Genomic DNA, 25090 nt, shown 5'->3' on the forward strand with positions numbered 1-25090 from the left:
TTGACGAATTACTGAGCGATTGCCTATTAATGTCGTTCATGTCGAGAAAAAGACGCGATCGAATCGATTCGAATCGGCCGCCACGGCGCTGGGGTTGCGCGGCCGGGCGGGGGCGCCCCGATCGATGCTGAGTTGCCGATGATCGCGCGCTTATTTATCGCACGGCATTTCGCCACGGGCGACTTTTATCGGCGATAAACGGCGCATTTCGCGCCCGCGGATCACCACGCACGACGGCGTGCGCGTCCGCGCGCAATTGGCCGCGCGGTAGCACCCGCGTGCCGCCCCCTCAGTACGTTATGGAATGCGCGACGGGCAGCTACCGTGTTACGCGGCTCCGCACGATGCCCGGCCGTAGAGGCACGCCAACCGACCGGAATACGTGCGTGCGACGCGGCCGCCGCGGGCACGACGTCGTCTCGCCGCCCGACACCGGACACGGTACGCGCCCAAGCCGTCGTCGACCGACGACGTGCACCGTCCGATCGTCGCCGTCGCTCGTGGATCGCCCCAGCCTACGTGCAGCCGTCGTTATTCACCGCCGCCGCCGTCGCCGTCGGTAGCACGTCGTATACGTGGCAACAGAGCCGAGAGTGAGTGTGTGTTGGCCGTGTGGTGCTGCCGTGTGCGGAGCGCTGCGTGCTCCGTGGGGTGTCACTTCCTAGTCGCGAGGAGGGATCACCACCGTCGGTGGCCCACTCCGTAACGTGGGACGTTTAAGTTCGGCGTACCCCGCGCGCGTAACGTCCGTGCGCCGGGAACGGGGACCGTCGCCCGTGTCCCCAGCGCGACGCGACGGGGACGCGAACGGGAACGGGGGACGCGAAGCGACGCGACACCGCGGGTCTCCCCTCGCGTGTGTACGGATCGAAAATCCCCCTCGGGGCCGCCCCGAGCGCCAGGTAGAGCCCGGCCGACAGCGAGACGTCGGCGTCGCCGATCGCCGATCGCCGACGTTCGTCCCGTTGCGCGCGCCAGAGCTGCCATTGAAGGGGGCCCCCTTCTTGGCCTGGTACGAGCATTCCTGGAGTCTCACGCCGATTCACGGAGCTCGCGGAGGCCCAGCGTCGTCGAGCGTGTCCGAGAGGGATACCCAGCTTGCGTGCGCGACGTCGTCTCGGAGCCCAGGAAGCAGCCCCCCTCGACGAGGATATAGCGCGTTGGGAATTTTATGGTGTAAGTTCGCCTGTTGCCTACTGGCTTCTGGTGTTACACACCAGTCATCGTCTACCGCGCTTCTGCCGTGTTACTGGTATTCAAGGAGACTCCGCGCCCGCACGAAAAGTGCGGAAAATATAAAAATACAATATTTAAGCTCGCGCGGCAATAACAAAATAGGGTAATTGCGTAAATAAATTAAAAAAAAATACAAAAATATAAATATGAAGGAACTGAAGTTTGAAAGAGGGCAAATGCTTACCATAGCTATTGGTAAACAAATGATTATTTGATTTTTCTCTTGTAATTATTTTGTCCCTTTAGAATATCAGTCTCGTGCAAATGTTTTTAAAATTTTCTTTTCACATCACGGACTTTCGCAACAGGTATTCCCGATGGGCCTGCTTATCCTCTGGCTACAATGGGCTGACGCAGAATGCGACTGACTCGTCATTACTCCTGCTGCTCCTCTCTCCGCGGTGTCACCTACATGAGAGAGAGCTAATTTGACGAGAGTTAATGGTGCACCCTGTCGTCGTTGTCCTCCAGTCGACGTAATGGAGGAGCCGGTTAAGAAGAAGCAGCGTATCGAGATTAGCGCGGGCGCCAAGAACGGGCTCACCGACATCGAGGAGCTGCAGAGGAGCCTGCTCGCGCGGTGCCTGTGCAATATGCCGGAGAGCAGTCTGCGCAAGCCGTTCACCAGCTTCACGGTGGAGGAGGCCGACGGTAGCATCCGCTACGCCGTACTGCCCGAGTGGGACACGGACCAGATCCTCGAGTATCTGAGCGCCCTGCAGCTGCTGTTCGACCTGGCGATCAGGCAGAACGCGAAGAACGTGATGTGCAAGCGCGTGATGGACGTCTGCGACGCGGTGGCGCGGAACGAGCACGGCATCGTCGATCAGATCATCGACCTGTCCTACACGACCGACAAGTTCGTGTCGTACGCGGCGAGTCGCGTGCTCGCGTCCTTCTTCATCGTCACGCGAGACAACGTGGAGGTCGCCTGGCTGGAGAGGCTCACGCAGTCCTTAGTCAACACGCACTGCCCGAGCCAGATGCTGTTCACCCTGGACGTGGTCAAGAGAGTGGTCGAGCACAAGGACTGCAGTATACATCCGCTGGAGGACGGGGACACGTCGGTGCCGCCGCCCGACTGCAACACGTTCGTCATCACCGACTTCGATAGCACGGCGGTCAAGGCGATGTGCGTGAAGGCGCTCGAGTCCAAGTGGACCATCCTCGTGTCCAAGTTCAATGACATTCTCGGGGCGTACACGCCGCAACACGCGTCCGTCGTGATCACGTTTCTACACTTGTGGGAGACCGTGATCTCGGTGAAGGCCAATCTCTCCGTGATCGACACCAAGCCCTTCTACCTGCAGCTGAACAATCTCGTGCTGTTACTGAACGCCAACGTGCCGGGCGTGATCTGGCGACACTTGCTCGGGCTCTTCAACGAGGTGCTGTGCTACGGCAGCACGCTAGCGCTGCAGGACGTACTACCGGACGAGCCGTGCTCCCTGGCGCACCTGATCGTGCGCGCCGTCAAGGACTGGCGGCTGCTCGACGCGTTGCCGTATCGTCACGGCTCCGGCAGGTTCGGCGGCGGCACCGGCGAGGGCGATCGTCCTCTGCTGCAGAAAATGGTGCTGCTCGTGCTGAAGAGCGTCGCCGTGACGGTGAGGGAGACGCGCAGCGACTCCAGCGACTCGTCCCTCGGCTCCGAGGCCGAGGATCTCGACGAGGACATGGCGGTGATCGAGAGGAGTATCCGCGAGGTTCTACGCCAGCTGGATCAGTGCGTGAAGGCGCTGATGCCCTTCCATCCGGAGATGCCGCTGTCGCAGTGGGTCGTGCAGATGTTTCACGACCAGGACGACTTCCTGATCGAGGGTATGGTCTGCTGCCTGGACGTCGCCGTGGGCCTGTTCTACCGCGGACCGCCGCAGAACGATCTGGGCCAGATGCTCAGCCCCACGTTGACCTTCGTGCAATTCATCCGCGCTGTGTCGCACGACCCGGACGTTCTCCTGGATCTGCTCGTCAGCAACGAGACTTGCTTCCTGCTGTACCTCTTGCGATTTCTCAAGTACATTAGGCGTAATTGGCACGAGTTCGTCAGGTGCTGCGGCCGCGAGCTGGACGACACCATGACGGTGCTAATAAGATTACGGCTGGCCATCGATCGGCTGGTGTCTAAGAACCTGTTTCCGTACAACATTAGTCCGGTTCATCGTCTACTCGAGAAATGCGAGTCCTTCTACGAGGGTAACGTGGACAACGGCAACAGCCTCGTGTAAGATAATGGGGGACGTTCGGGGAGGGATTCGAATCGCCAAGTCGATCGAGCGTGTGTACAAAATTGTATGAACCGAAGTACTCTCCGAGCTCTAGTTAGATTTTGCCATCTGTAAAATATCGTGTGTAGTGTGTGTACAGATCGCCGCATACCGTCCCGTAAAACGCAACGCGGCTGGACTGACTCCGCCGATCCTCGAAGGCTTGGAAAAAAGAAACTCCGGAAGACGAACGACGTTTTCTTATTTATTAGTCTTCTTATTCTTTAGCGAAATTTTTCAATATAGCTGGAATTGCAAGACGGACGTTTAACGCCCGTCTGTGTTCACGAATCAGCCCAAGTTTTGGTAGTTACACAATCCGCAGTCGGAGTAGTACAAAAAAAAAAAGAACAAAGACAGCGAAATTTCCATCGATTGTCTCAAAACGAGGCTGCATTCGCGTGGTGCTAAATGAATTGCATTTCATGCCAAAGCACCATAATGAGAGCATGCATATTGATGTATACCACTAGTGTAATATTTATATGTATACTTCGAGAGCTATTTGTACAATTTCCAGTCACACACCTGTAAATGTAATTTTATATTGTATTTTGATGAAATACCTGAGAAATCTGTACATATCTCAAGCATCGAGCTCGCAAGAGCCGACCTATCGAGTTTTACTGGACGACTTGCTTATACACTTCCGATAATTCTGGAGGAAATTTAAAAGAGAAAACTCTTTTTAGTCTCTCGCATGAATTACAATGCGGCAAATCAGAAAAGATGTAACACGTAGAAAATTATATGTTGTCGTCAGGTCTGGTCTCGTACAGCTTACGTAAGGGGAAAAAATATATATATTTTGTAGCCGAGAAATACAATTATAAAATATAAATTTGCAAGCGTCGACGATATTGGAGAATACTTCTGGTTAGCATTTTGTATTATTCGTACTCTATTACGGAATGAAAAATGAAATTTCTTTAGCGACATTTAAAATTCTAAGTGGAAAGAAAAAAAAAACACGACGGTTATCCGCAGTTGTTTCGAGATTTCTGATGAAACGTAACTGTAAATAGTGACATTAACAACGCTATACAGGCGCGCTACGTATTCAATATAAGTATTTCTTTCTGTAAGTAATAATGTAATACACACTAAAATTCTCACGTTTTTACTTTTATAATTGTGGTGTCGTTTAATTCAATCTCCCCCTGTGATTGAGCTTAATTTACGATCGTTTTCGCAATTCTACGCAACGACGTAGGTAGACTCTTGCGGGAAAAATCAGACTCGACTGCAGCTGGAAGATATCTCTTCTCCTTTTTTTTTTTCAATCAAATATTTATTATCATCTTTCCCAAACGCAAGTCAAATACAATTGCCATTATCGAGACTTACGATTAATAATGTGTAGCCCGGCAGATTGTCAGTGATGCCCCGCGATTAATCGCGCAGTGTTCGATTACATTGATTAGAGCGACGTAACGCGCTTATCTCACCGGGACAAACCGTCCAGATATCTCCTTTTTGTTTCCTCTTTTTTTTTTTTACCTTAGAAAGATCCATATAGAATTAAGTTCGTAACGTTAGCCTTCCTCGGCTTATCTCTTCTTCTTTTTTTTTTTTTTTATAAAATTACGCTACTCTCTATTTAGAATTTGCAAATATAGCTCTAATTATTTAAACGTTCGATCGGAGCGCGATCGAGGAATTTTGTGTCGAGATGGACAGTTTTCCAGAAACACAAAAATTTTCTTACTAAATATTTATATTTGCGTATTAAATCATTATTTATATACCTCTGTACTTCGTCAATAAATCACTATTTCACAGCATCATTTTCCCATTTAAAACAAAAAACTTAGCGGTACCGTATTGTTAAGTTTCTCACCCCCCCCCCTCTTTTTATAAATTAAACGTTTATAATTGCGTTCCCGCTCACTCTCTCTCTCTCTCTCTCTCTTTCTCTTCGATTCGAAAGGTTACTTTGCTCCAAGTCGGTAAAACTATTTATCGCATATTATACACCGATGTATGAAACTACGCGAGACTGTACATACCTCTGTAAAGATTTTTTACTTAGCAGAACGGTAAATGTGTGTCCACTGCTTTTACTGTAACTGCAGCAAGAGTTAGTTTAACAAGCTCCACTAAATTAACAACAGAATCTAAGTTACGTAGCCCATTACTAGCGTGTAGTGTTCAACAGTGTGTGGATCATTTATCGCATTTTATCTCTCTCTCCGTGTTTACTGTTTTGCTTGCTCTTTCTATTCGTTGCTATACATGTACCCGCACTATCGGTAATAATAAACCGCTAATCGTTCATAGCATACAATTGAAGCATTCTCTCTCACTGTACACGTTATCTAAATGAAAAAAAAAAAAAAATGTTCAAATGTTCGTCGCGGCCAGAAGCGATTCCAAGCGATTTACGTAACGACACATGCGCGAGGCATCAAGGAGAAAATTAAAACACGCGAGTACCGTTCGAGACAGTCTCCCTTTCGTCACGAAAATATATAAGCAGACTGTCGTCCCGACGCGACGCCGACGGTTTTCAGACGAGAAGAAAAATCCGTCGGACACTGCGCACGTGTCCACTGCACGTGCAATTTGCATTCGAAACAAATTCTTATCTTTTAAGCTTAAAATTATCGACTACTCCGGAAGAAACAAATTCTACCTTTCACGCTTAAAATTATCGATTCATTTTACTTTTACACCCGACAATAAGGTACGTTAATAATGTCCGGGCTCGAGGAGGCGATTAAAAAACGATTATGCAAGAGCGAAAAAGGAAAAACGCAAATTTGCGTGTCGTCAAACATTCGCGCCAAGAGCATGTACGTAGAACATATGCGTTACACAAAGAGCCGCACGACAAATACAAAAGACGTAATAATTTTCCGCACGTGTCGCACTTATTATCTCGTTACTACGCATATGTATATATATATATATATGTACTTATTGTTTCGACTATACCTATTCGGTGCACACATAAGGCTTACTCAACGCTTTATTGCACACTTTACATCGAGCCGCCGCCTCATCTTCCTCTACTAATTGGGAAATCAATGTACAAAGCAATTAAAACTCGCTACGGAAAAAGATTTCGGGACCGTGATGTTTACTGGGATTTAATTAAAAACCAAAGTCTCCTCGGTTCACCTTCTCGTAGGAAACGATCTAAAAGGAATACACTTGCGAGAGGGATGTGTCCTTCGTGTGTGGTAGAGATTATTATATTAAACAGCACGCGCGCGCGCATATATATATATATAATATATATATATATATATCGTGTGCAACGGCGAAATACAATCGGATCACATTAACACGCGATTCTCTACTATCCAGAAGCCCTTATACGCTCTATAGCAAAAGTGACTCTCCCTCTTTATTTTCTCTCGCTCTTTCTCTCTTTCAATTGCGCTTCACGTTTAGCCTGGTAATTTTAATCCACGATTCGCCGTACGGCTAAACTCCCGATGAAAACTCCGTGTCACTCCGGTATTAAGTAGTCGGATGATATGAGCTAATTAGCGCCGCGTCCACCGGCTCCATGCACGACGGACAGGTCAACGAGCGCAGCAGCCAGTCGTCGATGCAGATCGCGTGGTAGGTGTGCATGCAGGGCAGGTAGCGCACTTCCTCGCCCACGAGCAGCTCCATCATACATATCACGCACTCGCCCTTCTTGGCGCCGTCGTACTCGCGCATCGGCAAGTGCTGTATCAGTCCTATGCGCTTCGCGATCCTCACTTGTTGCTCCTCCTCGCTCAAACCGGCCGAGCCGGTGCTCTGCACCAGGTTGACGCCGATTCCGCGGCCGATGTTCAAGTTGGTGGACTGCAAGTGACGTTCCCTCGTGGCGATCGACGGATAATAAGCCGCTTGCTGTGGAACGGAGAAATTAATTAATATTAAAACCCTGCGATATTATTCGCTTCTTTTATTGTTAGAACTCGTGAAAGTATATAGAAATATATATCTATTCTAGAATCCTCCACGTTTTGTTGTAGATGCCACGATTATAAGAAAAATTGGCAAGTAAATGTCTCTACAATTAATTATTGTACATTTATCTTAATTTTATATCAACGTTAAAGTAGAAATTACTGATGAAAACAGCAGTTGTAAAAAAACAATACCACATTAGAGACTAAAATAAATACGTTTGATCAATATCAAAGAGTATCATAGAGGAAATCTAGTCTTTTAAGCTGTATTTATAGTCTTTGTATTAAAAATCAGGTCTATATTATGCATTCAAATAAACGGTCGCGTTCAGCAGAAGTCAGCGCTTAATAAACACTTCCCGTCAATTGGATTACACTTTTAGATTTGGAGAAACAGTTCTACCTGAGCGAGAAAAACCTCCGACAGTTGCAAAATAAACATTCTGCTGAACGCGACAAAGTATCATTTCTACCAATGTAGATTAACTTTAATCTCAGGTTCAACTTACTCTTCATCCTCTTCTAATTCTAAGAATCAAAAATAGATAAAGGGTAAGTTAATAGCGTTGGTAGAAACGGACTTGGACGCGGAACACGGGAAAGAAATCGCGGACAGGTTAGAGAAAGTCTGAAAAACCGTCTCGGGGCCCGACGAGACAACGGGACGATAAGACCCAAGCAGCAATGACAAAGGCAACAATGGCGATGTACGTGAATTACGTTGTAGGGGATCGGCGGTCCGAGGCCCTCCTGCGAGGATCCGCTCGTGGAGACGTTGGGCTCGGGATTGTTGCTCAGGAGGGTGGTATTGTCCTGTTGGTTGCCAGCGGTGCGCTTCAGGCAGTTGCCCATGGTTCTCGCTCTCTCTCTCTCTCTCTCACTGTCGACTGGAGCTGTCAGCTTGTTAGCAGATCGCCCGCGCGTCGCATTCGCGCGTCCAACGCAGATCCGCGACGATATCCCGCCTCCCCGTTCCGCGCGCGAGCGATTACAGGAACCCGTGCGGGCGACGCGCGACAGCGACGTTCGACGCGCGCACGGCCGTGCTCCTTGCCATTTCACCTGGACCGCCGCTCTCGCCGCGGCGCGACAACATCCGCCGTCGACTCGTCGCGTGAGCAGCACGCTCGGCGGACGCTCGGCCAACGCGATCCGTGACACGCAACGCAGCCGTCCGTCGCAATAGCCGTCCGAACGCAGGCCGTCACATGCCCCTCGTACTCAGCCCAGCAGCAGGCACTACTAGCTACTAGCAGCAGTCGAGTCACTACCAGCTGAGCGTCGCCATGATGCGCGGAGCACAGCAGGTGACGACTCGTCCGCGCATCGCGAATGGAGCAGGGGGAGAGAGAGAGCGGAAGTTCGTCGATTTCGACGTATCGCGCCCGACGATTTCCTCGATTATTTATCTCGGCTTTTGTGGAAGCGCGGGTCGAACGACTCCTCTCAGCTGTCCCTCTCCTCCTTTCTTTCGATTTTACGTCGACATTCGCGATGCCATCTAAAAAAAAAAAAAAAAAAAAAAAAAACGAGAAAACAGGAAAAGAGCATCGGTCATGTGTGTTGATATAATCTCTGCGCTGACAAGCGTGGATCCCGTCGATGCCACACGCGCATCGGACGGATCGAGTGTCTCGCCAGCTGGTGTCCCCTAAATCACCACGTCGCGACGCGAGAGCGCGTTGTATTCTCCATGAGAAGGCACTTTCGAGCTCGCGCCCGCGGCCCGACGTTCTCGGGACGGGTAGTAGCGGGATCGCGCGTCCCGACGACGACGGCGCGACGCCTGGCACCTTCTCGCACACTTGTTAGAGGGAGAAACGGGCGCGTGAGAAAGATACGATCTCGCGGGAGGGAAAACGAGACGAACGTCTTGTTTATCCGCGATCGCGTACGTGGATCGCCGAGAGCTTCACGCGTTCGCGATTTTTAATTCCCCTTATCTTATACGCCTCGACTTCTGTCCCTCTTGCAGCTAGCGACGACGTGTCCCACGCGACCGCGCGACATATATAGAACGAAATTGTGCGCACTGTGCCGCCATCCAATCGGACGCTCGCTTGAAATCGGGTCGAAATCAAAACGCGCTTTTAAATCAGTATAGCTTACTCCGGTTCGCTTTACCTCCCGCTGAGACGTGTACTCCCGTTACCGTCTCGGCCGTTCCGCTTCCTCGAATTCTTGTATTCCGCACGGCAAGAAGCGGCCGATTATCTTCTATTGCGCGTCAGATGAATATATTGAATAACTTTAATGTCTATTTCCATCCAGATTAATTTTAATCTCGATCGAATTTACTTTCAGCTTTTTTTCAGTTTAAGCATAAGACTTGCGTTATAATATATCTCTTATTAAATTATATTATGTGTATTATATATTATATAATATTGATAAAAATAAATATAGATATTTCTTTGTTAATATAAGAAATATATAAGCAGATATAATATATTATATATACCTATATATATTTTATTATATAGTAATTATGTGAAATGTTTAACGAATATATGTTTCGCAAGCGCACGAGTGCTTTCTATATCAATTTATTGTTAAATGAGAAAATGAGATGTAATTGTGTAAAGCGATTAAATTGAGTGTAGTTTATATATAGAAATCGGCATAAAAATGCAAAGAATTGTCCTTCAAAATTCGCGCCCGGCAAAGAGAGTTCAATTGCCCGCTTCAAGTCATGCTCTCTCAATATCGTGAAATCGGCTCCTGATAGAATTCGCGGCTCACTTCGTAGTTCGCGTTCTCCCGAAGGGGCGCGGGATTCGAATCGGAGCACCGGCTCCTCGCGAGGCATATCCCCCTGGTAACATTTCACGGATTTTTCGACGCTACGGCCAGAGCGAAACGATCTCGTGTCGTTACGTACGCGGCTTCCCTTTTCTACACCTCGCGCTCTCTCTCTCCCACCGACGCGGCTGTACGAAGCGCTGTCGCGATTCAGGTGCGGAAGGTGTGGACCAGTGGCGGACGTGGTGACGAACAATTCCAATCAGCGCCGCGGCGGACAGATGGTAGCGCCAACCGCGTTTATCGGGTCGAACCGTCGGGGAGAAGCGTGGCGCCGAGTGCCGTGTCGTGTTCGTACTCGAACCTCAAAAAGGTACGGTCCCCTCCCCGCGAGCGCATCCGACGATCTCGACGTGACACCCCGACGACTCCGACGAGAGAGAGAGAGAGACTAATCCCGAACTGCGAGCCAGAGGATGGACGGTCACCGGGCGTCGCGATTCCTGGCGTTCGCGGCATCGGCGTGCCTGCTCCTGGCCACGTACACGCCGGGCCACGTAGCCGGCTCGGGGGTGCTGCAGATACGCGGTATACCGGTGGCGAAGAACCCGCTGTACCGGCCGGACCGCGACTTCGAGTGCCTGGACGGCAGCCGGCTGATACCGTTCACCCGGGTGAACGACGACTACTGCGACTGCGGGGACGGCAGCGACGAGCCCGGGACGGCGGCGTGCGCCAACGGCTCCTTCTACTGCGAGAACACCGGCCACCGGCCCGTCTACGTACCGTCGTCCTGGGTGAACGACGGCGTGTGCGACTGCTGCGACACGAGCGACGAGTACGCGACCAAGGTGGAGTGCGTCAACAACTGCAACGAGCTGGGCCGGGAGGCACGTTTGGAGCAGCAGAAGGCGGAGCAGTTGGCGCGGGAGGGTAACAAGCTGCGCCTGGAGCTGGTGGCCAAGGGTAAGACCATCAGGACGGAGCACCAGTCGCGTCTGGCCAAGCTGCGAACGGACTACACGGAGGCGGAGTTGCTCAAGAAGGAGAAGGAGATGCTGAAGAGGCAGGCGGAGGAGCTGGAGAGCGTGGCGTTGGAGAAGTACAAGCCCGCCGAGACGGAGCAACCGGCCACCGAGGAGACCGTCGGGGAGGAGGAGGAGGAGGAATTGAACGTTTCCGAGGCGGAAGATTATTTCAAGGTACTCGACTCGGACTCCAGCGATACGATAACGCTGGCGGAGCTGCAAACCAGGGCTACGTTTGACAAGGACAGGGACGGCGTTGTGTCGGAGGAGGAGGCGCGGTATTTCCTCGGCAACAAGAATGAAGTCACTCTGGATGAGTTTGTAGATTTCGCGTGGGCAAACATAAAGCCTTTCCTGATGTTGGAGCAAGGTAAGATAACGTCAAAGCGCTTGCTTATCTCTCTTTTTTTTTTTTACTATCCATAAACTGTCAATATTTGCATAATTGCAGGTATGTTTAAACCGGCGACGGATAAGGAGGAGATCGACGAGCAGCAGACTACCGAAGACTTGGATCACGAGAAGGAGGGAGAAATTCCCGACGGTGAGGAGGAAGAGGTTCCCGAGGAGGAACACGAGAAGGAGCCAGCGGAACCGGAGGTTCAGTACGACGAGGAGACGCAGGCGCTCATCGACGAGGCTACCAGCACTCGCGAGCGTTTCCAGGAGGCGGAGAAGGCCGTCAACGACCTGCAGTCGGAGATCAGACAGCTGGAGGAGAAGATGGAACGCGATTACGGGCCCGAGGAGGTGTTCGCGTCGCTCGACGACCAGTGCTTCGAGTACACGGATCTGGAGTACATTTACAAACTGTGCCTGTACGGCTCGGCGACCCAGAGGCCCAAATCCGGTGGTAGCAGCGTCAATCTGGGGAGCTGGAACGAATGGGTCGGACCGGCCGGCGCCAAGTATACCAAGATGAAGTACGACCGGGGCCTCGCTTGCTGGAACGGCCCGACCCGCTCGACGATCGTCATCCTGTCGTGCGGCACGGAGAACAAGCTCACGTCGGTGACGGAGCCGAGTCGCTGCGAGTACGCCATGGAGTTCGCCACGCCGGCGCTCTGCAACCCCAGCGCGGCGGACACCGCCGACAGGCACGACGAACTGTAAAGCTGGATTTGTTAGTAGTAAAAATGAAAGCGCGGTTGGGGGGTCGCACATACAATGTGAATGTCAAGCACTTAACGCTCTTACGGTGGACCGCGAGTATCGGGTTGCAAGGATCGATAAAAGAAATAACGTCGAGATAATAAAATTCATCTCTCGCAAGTATTTCGCAACGTAATCGCGATTAGTTATGTAGCAATCTTTATTTCAATGAATATCTGTCCTCGGATTGGGACTCACAATCGGTACTACCCTTTTTTCTTGTTTCCAAAATTAGCTAGCAATCCATTATCCGTTAGTACACAAGCGATAAAGCTTCACAGAGATTTCGAGACGCTATCGATTGTCGTTATCAATTTGGTCTTTTAGTATCGAAACTTTGTACTTTCAAAGATCAAATAAGGTCATCACCGTGGATAAAAAAACGTTGTCAAAAAGAAGCCTAATTGTGTGTTATTTTGACCAAGAAATCGATCGCTTTTGTATCAACAAATTGTAGATCTTTCGAAATCGTTATGTCTCATTGACGCATACATTGATCGTGCTATATATTTTACCAACTATTATAATTCGCGCATATTATTGGTCCGCAGTATTTTGATAAAAATCGCGAAAAAGTTTCTCGATCAATCTAATCATTCTAATCCGATACGTGAATATATACCGTTTAAATGATAATAGCTTCGGTACTTTGAAACAAGATTGACAATGCAGAGGCGTTCCGTTTCATGTATGATGCACATGATGTATCATTTTATCTTTATGTAAACTGTTTATCCTTCGGTAAACTAAAAAATACATCATGCACGAAATGGAACGCACCCTATGATAAAAGTATTCAAGTGTTTCCGCTGAAACGTACCACTATGTATGCAAATTACAACGATTACGATCGCAATCGATAAATTCTTCCTTGCATCCGACGAGTCTCCGCATAGTATTGAACGAAGTTCGCTAGTGATAAAGTAATTACCTTGAATCTTATTCCGTTTCGTGAAACTGCAGAGAGAAAGAGAGAGAAAAACCGTTGTTACTCGCGAATTCATTGCCAACGTGTAAAAAAAAAAAACTCACTGTTACATTCCTCTTTTTGTACACGAAGCGTTTTTACGTGATCTAAGAATAAAATCGAAATGTAATATCACGGCTGACGTAAAAAAAGAAATTTGAATGAGATGTACTTTGTATCACTTGGTACATACCTCGTACCGACAAGAGAAAAAAAAAAAGAGTCCGCACCTTTCCCGGGATTCGATTAGCCACATACGTACGTATAGAGTGTATAGACTATGTCCTAATGTTCCGCATTATACACGTTAAGTGTGGGTGATTTTGTAATTTTTTAAGGACTGCGCCACGAGGACGGCGCGACACTGTGGGATGTAATAAAAAGAGAGAGAGAAAGAAAGGGATTCTGTTATCGGATTTGCGATGGCAGCTTTATTTACATCAATGGAAAGAAAAATCTGTCGAGTGTAAATGCGCGCGTGTATGTATGTCTGTGTGTGTAGAATTTCTCTTGTTATTCTGTATATTATTACATAATATTACAGTGACGTGGTGGTTAAATCCAGTTTTCTCTATTTTAATTCTAACACAATAAGAGACGATCTCTGCATCTTTCGGGATCCGAAACGTACGTTCATCATCTGAATAACTAAATTAAGGGGGGGGGGGGAGAGAGGAGGATTTGATATCTCCCGCATATTCTAATAATCGTATGTCAGTTGCTCGATTGGTTCGCGGTAAGGCACTTGAAAGGCTACAAAAAATCATTTCTCCCTCGCGAAATTCGACGATTATTAAGACGATATGCTCTGTACAGCCTTTTTCCACGCCTCCTGGGTCAGCAAGAAAAACGGAATTGTGATCGCGCTGACTATCGACAATTTTCCTTTTTATTTCACGTTTTTCCTTTTAACAGTCTCCTATAGGCGTTCAATTAAATCGAGACAAGGTACAAGTATCACTTGGTGATACGTTCATTTGGTAATTACATCGACGAGGAATTGTAGGCTCGTTTTAGCGTAATTCTGATATTACACATTTCACATGTAGGCAGCCTATGGGAAACTCGTGTGGGAGATTTAATACGTTTTCTGTATAGAATAAACGGAGTTTTTCCGAGAGCGTGTCGAAAATATACAATTGCACACGTAACATTTCGTAGACCGTCGTACTGCTTACACCTCGTGTGTCTCTTCTACATTTATCAATGTTAATACTATGGTGTGTGACAAACACATATTTATATATATATATTTTTTTTTTTCTTCAAAATCATTAAAGTGATAACTTTCCTATATTCCTTTCGTATTTACACGATACAGGATAATACACGGTATTTATAAATGCATCACGCCGAAAGGATCACATCTTTGCTACGACTACTGTACAACTATCTGCGAGTGATATAAAGCTCTCTACGAGAATGTACGCGCATCCGCGAATGCGTTTCCGTGATGATGAGCGCATCGTGCACGATCAGGTATATAATCTCAAGTGTGTGTCGGAGTTTTCAGTCGTGTAAAAAAAAAAGAACACACGAACACGCGAGAGTTGAAAAATCTTCCGTCGCGCCGACTGATTTTTCCCAATAAACGCACCGACGACGAAGCACAGCCGAGGCTATTATCAACGTGAACTCATTCGCTCTTTTCGATTTTCAAAGTTAGAGATTTGTGATTACATTTTGATTAATCGATATGCAAACATGCCTGCAAATTATTCAAAAATGATCTGAATACCAAATTCAGTCATTTTGGTACTTGAAAAATTTTTACATATCTCTTCTCTAAATATATATATATATATGTATATTTAAAATAATATTTTCTGATTCACATTATTTTTACTCGTACGATTACTCGTTGAATCGATTTTCCATTATATCGAATCCACAGTTCTGTGGACGACCAAAAGGAGTCAGTCCTCTATGAAAAATAATTATCTGCGATCTCGATAATTCTCGATTTCTTTTGTTTTTTTTTTTTAATTCGTTTATGATCCAAGCGAGAACACTAGTCCTACAACATGCGTATTTATCAAGCGCTAAACGAGACCGTTTATCTCTTCTCGCGTTTCCCGTGTCTTCTCTTCCCGCATTAAGCACCGATCGCTAACGAAGCGATCCGCTAATCGAAACAGAATCGCGATTCCATATCATTCTGTCGCGGCGCGCGCGTTCATTTTCCAAGTTTCTCGAACATGATCAGCTTCTCCTTGAAGCTCTTGGTATCGGTGGACACCTCCGATATGTTCCCGTTGAGCATGTTCTGCAGATCCTCGTCGTTCTTATTGCTCACTAGCAGATTGTCGAAAAGCATCTTCGTGTCCTCCTGCTTGGCCACCGGCGACGACGGCTGCGACGTGCTCATCGGCTTCTTCCTCGGATAGATAACGGAGCCGCGTTGATTGTTCCCGTTGTCGGCAACCCTGGTCATTATCGTGATGGCCAACAACTGTTGGACAGTGCCCAAGTTCTCCTTGGACACTGGCTCAGAAGACTGGCGCCAGTAGCACTTATTGTCGGCGGAAATGAGCGACTTCGAGTCCTCGGTGTCGTCTCCCATCGACGTCTGATCGGAATCGGTCATCGGTACGTTTCGGCTGGACCAAGAATCCTGAAAGATCGTTAGAAATTAATTCCTCTATCATTGTGAAAATTATTTCAAAAATATGTACTTCGAGAATATATAGTTAGAAAAGTTTTATACATAATTCTTTATAACATTTATGACAAATTTTATTATCAATTTGAAGTCTGATAAAAAAAATAAGTTCAAAATAATTTCAAGCAAATTTTATTTATTTAACTAGCGTAATTTCTTTAGATAAAAAGAAAAAACAGAAAAATGCTCTATTTATATTATCTTCCTGTCTTCCGTAAAATCTTACATTTTTTTCACGCCTATCTATCACGCTGTCTGTGATCTCCTCTTCCTTCCTGTCCTGCTCCAAATCTTTCTCGAGACTATCCAGCGTCTCGGTGCTCTCCGACGACTTGTTCCTCCTCTCCGAATCCAGGGTATCGGTGCTACCGAGCTCCGAGCTTTCAGAGGATTTCTGGAGCCTCGACGGCTTTCTGGTAGGAGTCGGTCGCTTCTCTCCCTCGTGATCCTCTGCAGACACTACAACGTCCACTATGCTGGTGCTTGGTATTCTTTTAGGCGTCCTTCTGACCCTCCTGTTCTCCAGCCTGTCCTCCACGTCCAAATTATCCGAGCTCTCCGAGGACATTCTCTTGCTGGATCGTCTGCCGCCCATCTTCGGCGCGTCGTCGTCCAGTATCACTTCCGCCTCGACGTCGTCCTTCACGTCGCTCATGTCGTCGATCCTGTCGAAGTTCTCGGACGACTTGGAGATGCTCTTCGACAGCCTCCTTCCGCGCGACAAATTGATGTCGGACACGCTGCTTCTCTTCTGCAGCTCTTGGCCGATCTCCTCGCCGACGCTCTGCTCGAGCAGGTCGAAGCTCTCCGACGACTTGGACATCGCCTTCGAACCTCTGCGCGCTCGGAAGTCGAAGCTACTTCGTCGTCGCTCCATGGAATCGTCGCTGGCCAACGGCTCGATCGCTTCTAAGCTGTCCGACGACTTGGAGACGCGATCGGTGGACTTCGAGATCGGATTCAGCAGTCGCCTGACCGCAGCTACCGGTTTCGCGGTCTCCTCGTACTCCATCAGCTTGTCGAAGCCCTCCTCGGTGGATTTGGAGAACCAACAGCCGGGCGACGAGTCCAGGCTGTCGGGCGACTTGGACAATCGATTCGACGAAGATCTCCTGCGCGGCAGTTTCGCTTCCAGCTCCTCAAACACGTCGGAGCCCTTGGATATACGGTTGGACGGCCTCCTGGCGACCGGCATCCATCGGACTTCCGCCTGATGTTCCTCGGCAGTAGCAGCGGTCATCTCGGCGCTGTTTCGCGACGCTGTGGTAGCGTCCAGACTATCCGGCGACAGCGACGTGGCGCTCGGTTTTCGCGGTAGTCTCGACTCCCGCTCTTCGAAGATGTCGGAGTTGCGGGACAGTCGGCTCGACGACTTCCTGGTCACGCCAATGGCTCTGGGCGGTTCCGTCGGTGACGACGCATTGCTGGTTGATTGAGGCTGCTGCTGCTGCTGTTGCTGTTGCTCCTGTTGCAAATCCAAACTGTCCAGAGTGTCCTCGGCGATGGTCGGTGGTATCGACGGCGAACTGGGTGCGGCACCATTGGGCGATGTCGGTGCCGTCGTGCGACGCGGTGGACGCCGGTTCTTCGGACGCACGGAGATCCGGTGATGCGCCGCAGTGTGGCTCAGACTCGCGCTTTCTAGCTCCGCTGTCAAGTGAAGAAAATTGCATTTATTGAGATCACTATCACGCGAAGTATGATAATATAATATGAACGTAATGTGATTTATAAAATGTATGTAATCTACATTATTAATGTGATAACAATTAACATTAAATATATTTTTCAGGCATTCAAAATAAAGAACGTACAATAAAGGTTAAATTGTTTTATAAATCATTTCGTATTATTTAAAACGGACATTGAACGTTATACAAGTTCAAGTTCAACGACATCATTGTAAAATATTTTTCAGCTAGCTTTCTCTCACTACTTTTCTACGTCTTTTTAATCTAACGTTTTCTCATATTTTCATGTATAAGCTTGGAATGTAACTAGACATCATAAATCGTGACTATCTGAATAATTTGGCGTGTTGTGAAGCAATGAAATTGTGAGTAACATTCTGTAAAACTTACGTAAATCTTCCTTGACCACCGGAACGATCCGATCAAGCGAGTCTTTCGTTGATCTCGTAATCTGTATTTAAAGAAACAAAAAAATCGCTTTTATTATTTATTTAATCTGATTGAGCTTATATCACGCATTGCCAACGAATTTCATTCCACGATTTTTCGTTCTGATTGTCGAAAGTTTGTAAAGAAAACAAGAAAAAAAATTTAAATTCTCGTAAGTTTGCTATTCCTGTGTGATCTAAATTAATATCATTAATTAAAATTAATAGTAAACAATATTTCTGGAGTTTCCGCTTCAAGAAAACACGCTTTACAAATTATAATACTTCCCCGTTCGTTATCAATAAAATTAGAAGAAGCACAAGTAGAAGAAGCGCGTGTGCTAAAAAAAAACGTTCCCTGGCAAGCTTCATAAAAGTAGATCTCTAACAGATGTGGATCTAAAGAGTTTCCTGCGAGCCCGATAGTTTTCGATTTGCTAATTGATTTGCCTGAACGCGACGAGAGATTCCGTGCGACATAACGTGATTCTCGGCGCCGGTAACGGCGCCGATAATTCTCGACAGGCGAACGAGGCAGAGCGAGCACGTCGCATGGTCGGTCTCTAACGGTATTGACCACCGTGCGAGCCGAGTCGCCGAGCGGCGCGGCGCGGCGCGGCCACTTAACCGCGATCGGCTTCGGAAACCGGTCGCAGGTGCGTCGTCGCCTGCTTTCGGTGCCGAAGTCATTTCCCGAGAGAGAGAGAGAGAAAAGGAGAGCCGCATCTCGCGTGCACGTTGCGAGAACGAGAGGTGAAGCTCGACGAGGGCTCGAGAGAGGAGAAAGGACGATACGGATTGAGCTTGGATCGCGTTCGTCTCTTTAGTCGGCGCGTAATTGCGCCGACGATCGCGCGGTTCACGCGATTCATCGTACGTCACGTGGGTGTAGACACGAGAGAGACGATAATAAGGCACGAAAGAGCAGCGAACGAACGTGGTCAATCCTCTCGGCCCGTTAAAGTCATTTGTACGCCGAACACGAAGCTCCATGTAACATCCCGCGGTATTTGCGACACGATCCTTTATCAGAGAGAGCACGCAACCAGCTGTAATATTTTAAATAATTTTAATATAAATTAGTACACACTAATTTATCAAAATTATTATTTAAAATATTATACATATGTTAATTATATTAATTAATAATGTATATAGATAATCACATATTAATTAATAACGTATATAGATATTCGTTCTTAATATTTGTTAGTTAATACTAAGTTATTAAAATTATTAAATTACTTAAAATGTTAAAATAAGTCGTTAAAATTACTTAAATTATTAAATTAATAAATATCTTCTTGACAATATTTCGAGGAACACGTATATCATAAGTTTCTCTTCATAAAAAATCAAAAATCTGCAAATCTACGTCGAAATCAACCGGCAAATAAAGTAAATAAACATAAAACGATTATTTTTCTTATAAGATAATTTTCCTTCTAAGATTTAAGGAGGTACTCGGTACGAATCGATCGATTACCTCGATCGCGTCCTCGACGCGAGACTGTTCCCTCGCAGCTCGCTGGATTCTGACGGTCGTCGCCGTATCTGGCTGCCTCGATCTCGGACGATCCTCGATCTTGTACAATGGTCTGATCGACATCACCGACGCGTCCGCGACCTTGTCCTTATACAGAGTCGTATACAGACCGATTACATATGACTATCCGTTTATTAGTTCGCGTGTAATAATTATTATACGTCAGCACGTAATCCGCGCTTATCGCGGGACTCTCATGCTAGAAATTTATCATACGATCGATTACCTCGATCGTGCTGACATCGATTCGAGCTATGTGCTCCCCCTTGATCGCCCGTTGACCTTTCGATGGGATCTTCGTCGGTGGGACCGGCGCCGTCGTCGATCTCGCTCGGCTCTCATCTTTGTTAAGGAACGTATCCTTGTTAAGGGACGTATCCTTATTAAGGAACGTATCCTTGTTAAGGAACCTATCCTTGTTAAGGGACGTATCCTTGTTGAGGGATATATCCTTGTTAAGGAACGTATCCTTGTTAAGAGACGTATCCTTGTTAAGGGACGTATCCTTGTTAAGGGACGAATCCTTGTTAAGGAATGTATCCTTGTTAAGAGATGTATCCTTGTTAAGGAACGTATCCTTGTTGAGGAACGTATCCTTGTTGAGGAACGTATCCTTGTTAAAGGGTGTGTCCTTGACGAAGCATCCAATCGACACTAGCGGCTGGCACTCAAACTTGCCCTTGAGTTTTCACACAGCTCGGATTAAATACTGCATTATCCACGTTCTCGTGCGATCGCTCAATTTGCTCTCGCTTCGTTCGCGCGAGGATTTGATTAATGGGATTTCGTTGCGTTTCAAGTATCGAGGTATTTCAAAAATACAAAATCCAGAACGTATTTTTTTTAACATTAGAACGTCGACTTGCTTAAAATTCCGTATGACTAAGATTTTACAGGGTATAATATTAATAGAAATGTGTCTCCGGTTAACGTAACACTTTAATTACATAAAGTTCTTCTGATTAATATGTTTCAGATACGGATATTATTAGATATAGATATAGATGAAGGTTTATCATATCTACCGATCTATTATTGATTTAGGTAGCGTATCATAGATAAAAAATAAGTGAATAGATTACTGCCTCTCTCTCCTTCATGAATATTATAAATTTAGAATAAATTACGATTAGTAATAAATGGCAACTATTGTATCTCTTTAGGCCGAGGCAACGAGCACCCAGTAAGCAAATCCTATCGCGCGATCGCGATATTACCGTCAAATTTTACCTCGTTCGCGTGTTCCGCCCGCGATTCCCTCTTCGCCGGCACGGCGGGCGCTTCTCTCTTCACCTGGCACACGATCTGCGGCGCCTCCTTCTTCTGCGCAGGAGGTAGTCTCTGTCGCGTCTCCGCCTTCGATCTCGACCGCTCGATCTCGAGCTTCCGCACCGCGATCGCGGTCTTGCTGATCGGGGTCGGTATCTCGTATTCAACGTTCCGGTCCTTGCAACCGTAGACGCCGATCGTGATCTTCGGCGCCTGATGCGACTCCACCACTATCCCGTCCGGAAAGCTCTTGCATCGCGGATTCCCGCTCTGCCGGGTCTTGTCGATCAGCCGTCGCCGCTCCACCGGGTTCAGGTTCAGCTGCTCGATTATCGCCCGTATGTTGGATGAGATGTTGGACTCGCGATGTGACACCACCATGGTGGCGGCGGTGGCGTGCAGGCGCGTAACCGGATCGCGGTGCAGGTCCTCTTCACGTGGTCGCACCTGACAGGCCCGTCCTGTGATTCATACGCAGCTTCCGGCTGCGGAAGCACGCGCGTTTTCGTTAAGAAAAAAAAACAGGAAACGTCGCGACGGTTTTCCTATCGCCCGTAAATCTACGCCGGCCACACTTGAGCGTCAATTAAAAATTCTCTCATTTTGCCACGACGATTTCTTTCTGCATTTATTTATGTCAAGCTCATACTTCAAACTTTTCAATTCATAACAATTAATTTTTTTCATCGAGTACGATGAAAATTCTCCACGGGATTGAATCGCGATTGATTCAGCTAGTCACCCATTCGTGTCTAAAAGTTATATCTTTCACGATGTATGTTACGACATTTTCTCGATTATCGTAAATTTATGCCGACTAATTTCATATACCTTTCATTATAACTTATAATTTCATCTCAATTAATTGTCCAATCGCGATTGAATTCTTTACGCGTGTTAAAGGTGAATGACGTTTTCTTAATTATCGCAAGAGTATTAGACGCGCTTCTTAAAACACGAGTTCTCGTTTTTCGATTAAGATTTCGCTGGATGGAGTTTCCCTACGCGATCATATCACGTCTAATTCGACTGATTCTACATTCGAGCAACGACGCAGGACTTTCCATCTGCTTCATCTCGAGAAGAATCCAACGGGGTCACCTCTCCGTCGTGCAGCGCTTCCTAATTCCCACGGACTCGCGCCGAATTCGCGCGCGGCGAATATACGACTTCATTCGTCATCTCGATTAACTTTCCGCACGGACGCGTAAGAATCCAATTTTCCACGCGTGTCTTCGGAGGAATGCACAAACGTCACGCCGCCGCCGCGCCGGGGCTCCCTGATTGCCGGCAAATCTACGCGGCCGTAGATTTATTCGCTATCTCGATTAGCTTTTCCATTTGAGCGTCAATGGGATTTTCTACCGAGCGCGCGTAAACCTCCTCGGCTGAGCGAGATTCGAGCGTCCGACTTAATTGAGGGAACAATTAAGGCTGGCCTGCACTAACATCAGACCTCCGCGCTAACGAATATCTAACCGGCGTGCGCCGGCCGCGCGCGCGGACTACCTGGTTTTCGCAATTAGCGCGCGCACCCTTTCACAGAACTTCACACGGGCAGAGCTAACCGCACACGAGGCACAACATCAGCGTCCTCGTTTCCCCGACCTATAAGGATTCACTGCGATCCCGATCACCTTCCCACGCGATCGTCTCTCTCTTTCTCGCGCGCGCCACCGTTTCTTTCTCTCCCCGTCGCGGTCGTCTTCTTATCCTCGCGAGCGTAAGCCAAATCGTACATCGATCTCCGCGGAATCGCTCACTATTCGCGTCGCGAGCTGATCTCGAAAATTTTATAAATAACTCTTTCTCTCTTTTTTTTTATCATCCTTCGCGTTAACTTGTCGACTCCGTGAAACGCTAAAGAACGCCGCTAATTAACTTCGAGACGCGCTTTCCAATCCCGTAATCGATTAAGCGGAGTCGATCGATTCCGGCTTCTTCAAATACGTCACGGCTCTTTCTTCTTTTTTTACTTCTTCTTCTTCTTCTTCGTCTAAGGGCAAATCCCTCGCGCGCGCGTGGCATTTTCGATTTTGCAAGCGAAAGCGAGCGCCGTGAGAAAAACTCGAATTTCGATTTCTTCATTCCTCGCGCCAGTCGAGAGACCTCGTACCAGGAGATAGACGGCGCGCCGTTTCGGATCGGGGGATCGGCCCACGTAAATCGCCCACGTTATTTGCACAACACCATCGTGATTCCTCTCTCTCTCGCAATCGCTTAAACGCGCCGCGTGTTGCGCTCACATTTGTTATATTATAACATCGCGCTACGTGGACACAATGGGAAATCAAAATACCGCCTCGACCTCGCGACGACCGACGCGAACTCCTCGGGTTCCGCTCCGAACAGGTCGTGTCCCTGATGCTCTTGAGAGATCGTGTGCTCCCGTTAATTAAAATCAGCTTCTATCCGGCTTGTTATCCTCGTACGAATTAAATTAAATTATTTCAACGCCGACACACAATCGTTCCGTTTCATTATACATAGTATAACTACAGTCTACTTGTATTTTTACATTAATAATGAGAAATGAGATTATAAAGTGTAACACTTTACGGCGCGCGAAAATAATGTGTTGCACGTGAAATGTAACATTTCGATGTACGAAGAGATAAGCTAGGATGTACCGTGTCACATCTCAAAAGTATTACCAACAAAATATAAAAATTTCATCGATTGTTCTATTATTAACGTCTGACTGTCTGCGTAAGATGATTGTTTTATTGAGCAATCTCTGACATCTCGAATCGTATAAGATACACGATGAATATATGTACACACGCGATGTGAATCCCATAGAACGCGTACGTGGCTATTCGCGCTTATGTATGCGATATTCCGTAAACTTGGTCGCGCACCTATCCATCAATAGTAAGCATTTACGCTCCAAACGGGCATGGAGATACACGTAAGCAACGCGCCTGTGCACGTGTCATAACTAACGGATATTGCGGAATACAATAATTTTTTACGCAGTCGAGAGAAAGTAGAGTCGATAACTCCAAGGAAACGGGCTAAACAAGGCAGAACCTTTTACGTGTCGCAATCGATAATTACGGCAAATTGCGTAATTCCATAGCATTTGTTAATTCTACTAAGGCGCGAACCCGCGTTCCCCCGCGGGGAGCATCGTTTTCGACTTTGCCTGAGCCTGCCCACCGGATAGAAATGTTTCGTTTTGTTGCTAGGAAGCGTTAGAAGGAACCGCGTTTCGATCTTTAAGATTATACTGGCTTCTGGCACAAACTATTTGTAAGTTAGTATTGACCTTATAATCGTACATCCTTGATCGCGTTTCACGTAAATATACCTGAGACGCTCGAATGACTTCGCTTTGTTAAAATGTATGTCATGCTTTTAAACAATAAATATTTCAAGGAACTCAGACAACACAAAGGCCAAAATCGGGACATGAGACGTCTTTCGCAAAAATGCCTTTAAGATGTTTCTTTCTTAAAGACACTTTTGCGAGAGACAGTGCTAAAAGCCGTCTTAAAGACGTCTTATGTCTCAATTTTAGACTTTGTTTGTGTTGTCTGAGAAGAAGCTCGAGATGTCCCGCGACCATCAAGAGAAGTACAAAAAGAAACATATTTCATCGCAAATACCAACGTTTTAGAAAATGGTTATTTTTTTCTTTTTAAAATCTGAAATCCTCGAAAACTCTCTTAAGCGATCGCGATTGAGCGGTAAAGAGCTGCGAAAAAGTTGGCTTTTATGTTCGCGAGGCGGTTCGACAATTAAAGGATCGACGACGAGGAGAGGCTGTTTTACGCTCCGACGATTCCATAACTTTTTCTCTCGTTCGCCGACTCGATTCGAGACCTCTACTTCCACGTCGAGAGGAGGCCCTCCCTCCCCTGCCCCCCCTCCCCCCGAGTCTGACTCGGTTTCACTGTGCGATCGCGTCAGTAATTTGCAGACGCAGCAGCGCGAGTTGCAATTGCAATTGCGAGCGCTCGGACACGCTGACGGACGCGGGGCCGCGCCTCGGAAAATAAAATGCATTATTAAACGTTCCGCAAAAATTTATTAGTTGCATGGAAACGTGATAAAATATATTAACGCCTGTGAGAGTCTGAGAGAGAAGTTTCTCTCTCTCTCTCTCTCTCGTCGTTTTGCATCGTTAGAAATAATTACGCGCCACACACGAGTCGGGGGGAAGGGTATCGCGGCGAGGATCTC

The 25090-nt window shown here is 47.3% G+C and overlaps 4 protein-coding genes across 7 annotated transcripts in view; 2 read left to right on the forward strand and 2 right to left on the reverse strand.

The window, feature by feature from the left end:
* The first annotated feature begins 567 nt into the window (after positions 1-567).
* Positions 568-5312, forward strand: LOC105447912 (protein lines). 2 transcript variants are annotated; one of them, XM_011686212.1, is made up of 2 exons: positions 568-593; positions 1545-5312. In XM_011686212.1, the coding sequence occupies exon 2, from the start codon at positions 1716-1718 to the stop codon at positions 3462-3464; it is 1749 nt and encodes a 582-aa protein (XP_011684514.1). In that variant the 5' UTR covers positions 568-593; positions 1545-1715; the 3' UTR covers positions 3465-5312. The 2 variants fall into 2 exon arrangements, with proteins under 2 accessions (XP_011684514.1, XP_011684513.1); XM_011686211.1 differs by lacking the exon at positions 568-593 and adding an exon at positions 1054-1176.
* A 1436-nt stretch (positions 5313-6748) lies between these two features.
* LOC105447913 (RING finger protein 11) lies at positions 6749-8687 on the reverse strand. The gene is made up of 2 exons (XM_011686213.1): positions 8138-8687; positions 6749-7355 (listed from the first exon to the last, which is right to left on the reverse strand). Exons 1-2 carry the CDS (start codon positions 8267-8269, stop codon positions 6972-6974), a joined length of 516 nt encoding a protein of 171 aa, XP_011684515.1. The 5' UTR covers positions 8270-8687; the 3' UTR covers positions 6749-6971.
* Positions 8688-10439: 1752 nt separating this feature from the next.
* On the forward strand, positions 10440-13705 carry LOC105447915 (glucosidase 2 subunit beta). Its single transcript, XM_011686218.1, has 2 exons — positions 10440-11557; positions 11639-13705. Exons 1-2 carry the CDS (start codon positions 10636-10638, stop codon positions 12298-12300), a joined length of 1584 nt encoding a protein of 527 aa, XP_011684520.1. The 5' UTR covers positions 10440-10635; the 3' UTR covers positions 12301-13705.
* A 12-nt stretch (positions 13706-13717) lies between these two features.
* LOC105447914 (PH domain-containing protein DDB_G0287875-like) overlaps positions 13718-25090 on the reverse strand; it is a 69378-nt gene continuing 58005 nt past the window's right edge. For all 3 annotated transcript variants that reach the window (XM_011686216.1, XM_011686215.1, XM_011686217.1), the window contains 3 exons: positions 18050-18110; positions 16195-17618; positions 13718-15920 (listed from right to left, as the gene is read on the reverse strand). In XM_011686216.1, coding sequence (XP_011684518.1) covers positions 15483-15920; positions 16195-17618; positions 18050-18110 — 1923 coding nt within the window. In that variant the 3' untranslated portion in view covers positions 13718-15482. The remainder of the gene's footprint in view (positions 15921-16194; positions 17619-18049; positions 18111-25090) is intronic.

The sequence above is a fragment of the Wasmannia auropunctata genome, unplaced genomic scaffold, assembly GCF_000956235.1.
Source record: "Wasmannia auropunctata unplaced genomic scaffold, wasmannia.A_1.0 LD336090.1, whole genome shotgun sequence".
In the NCBI taxonomy this organism is placed as follows: Eukaryota; Metazoa; Arthropoda; class Insecta; order Hymenoptera; family Formicidae; genus Wasmannia; species Wasmannia auropunctata.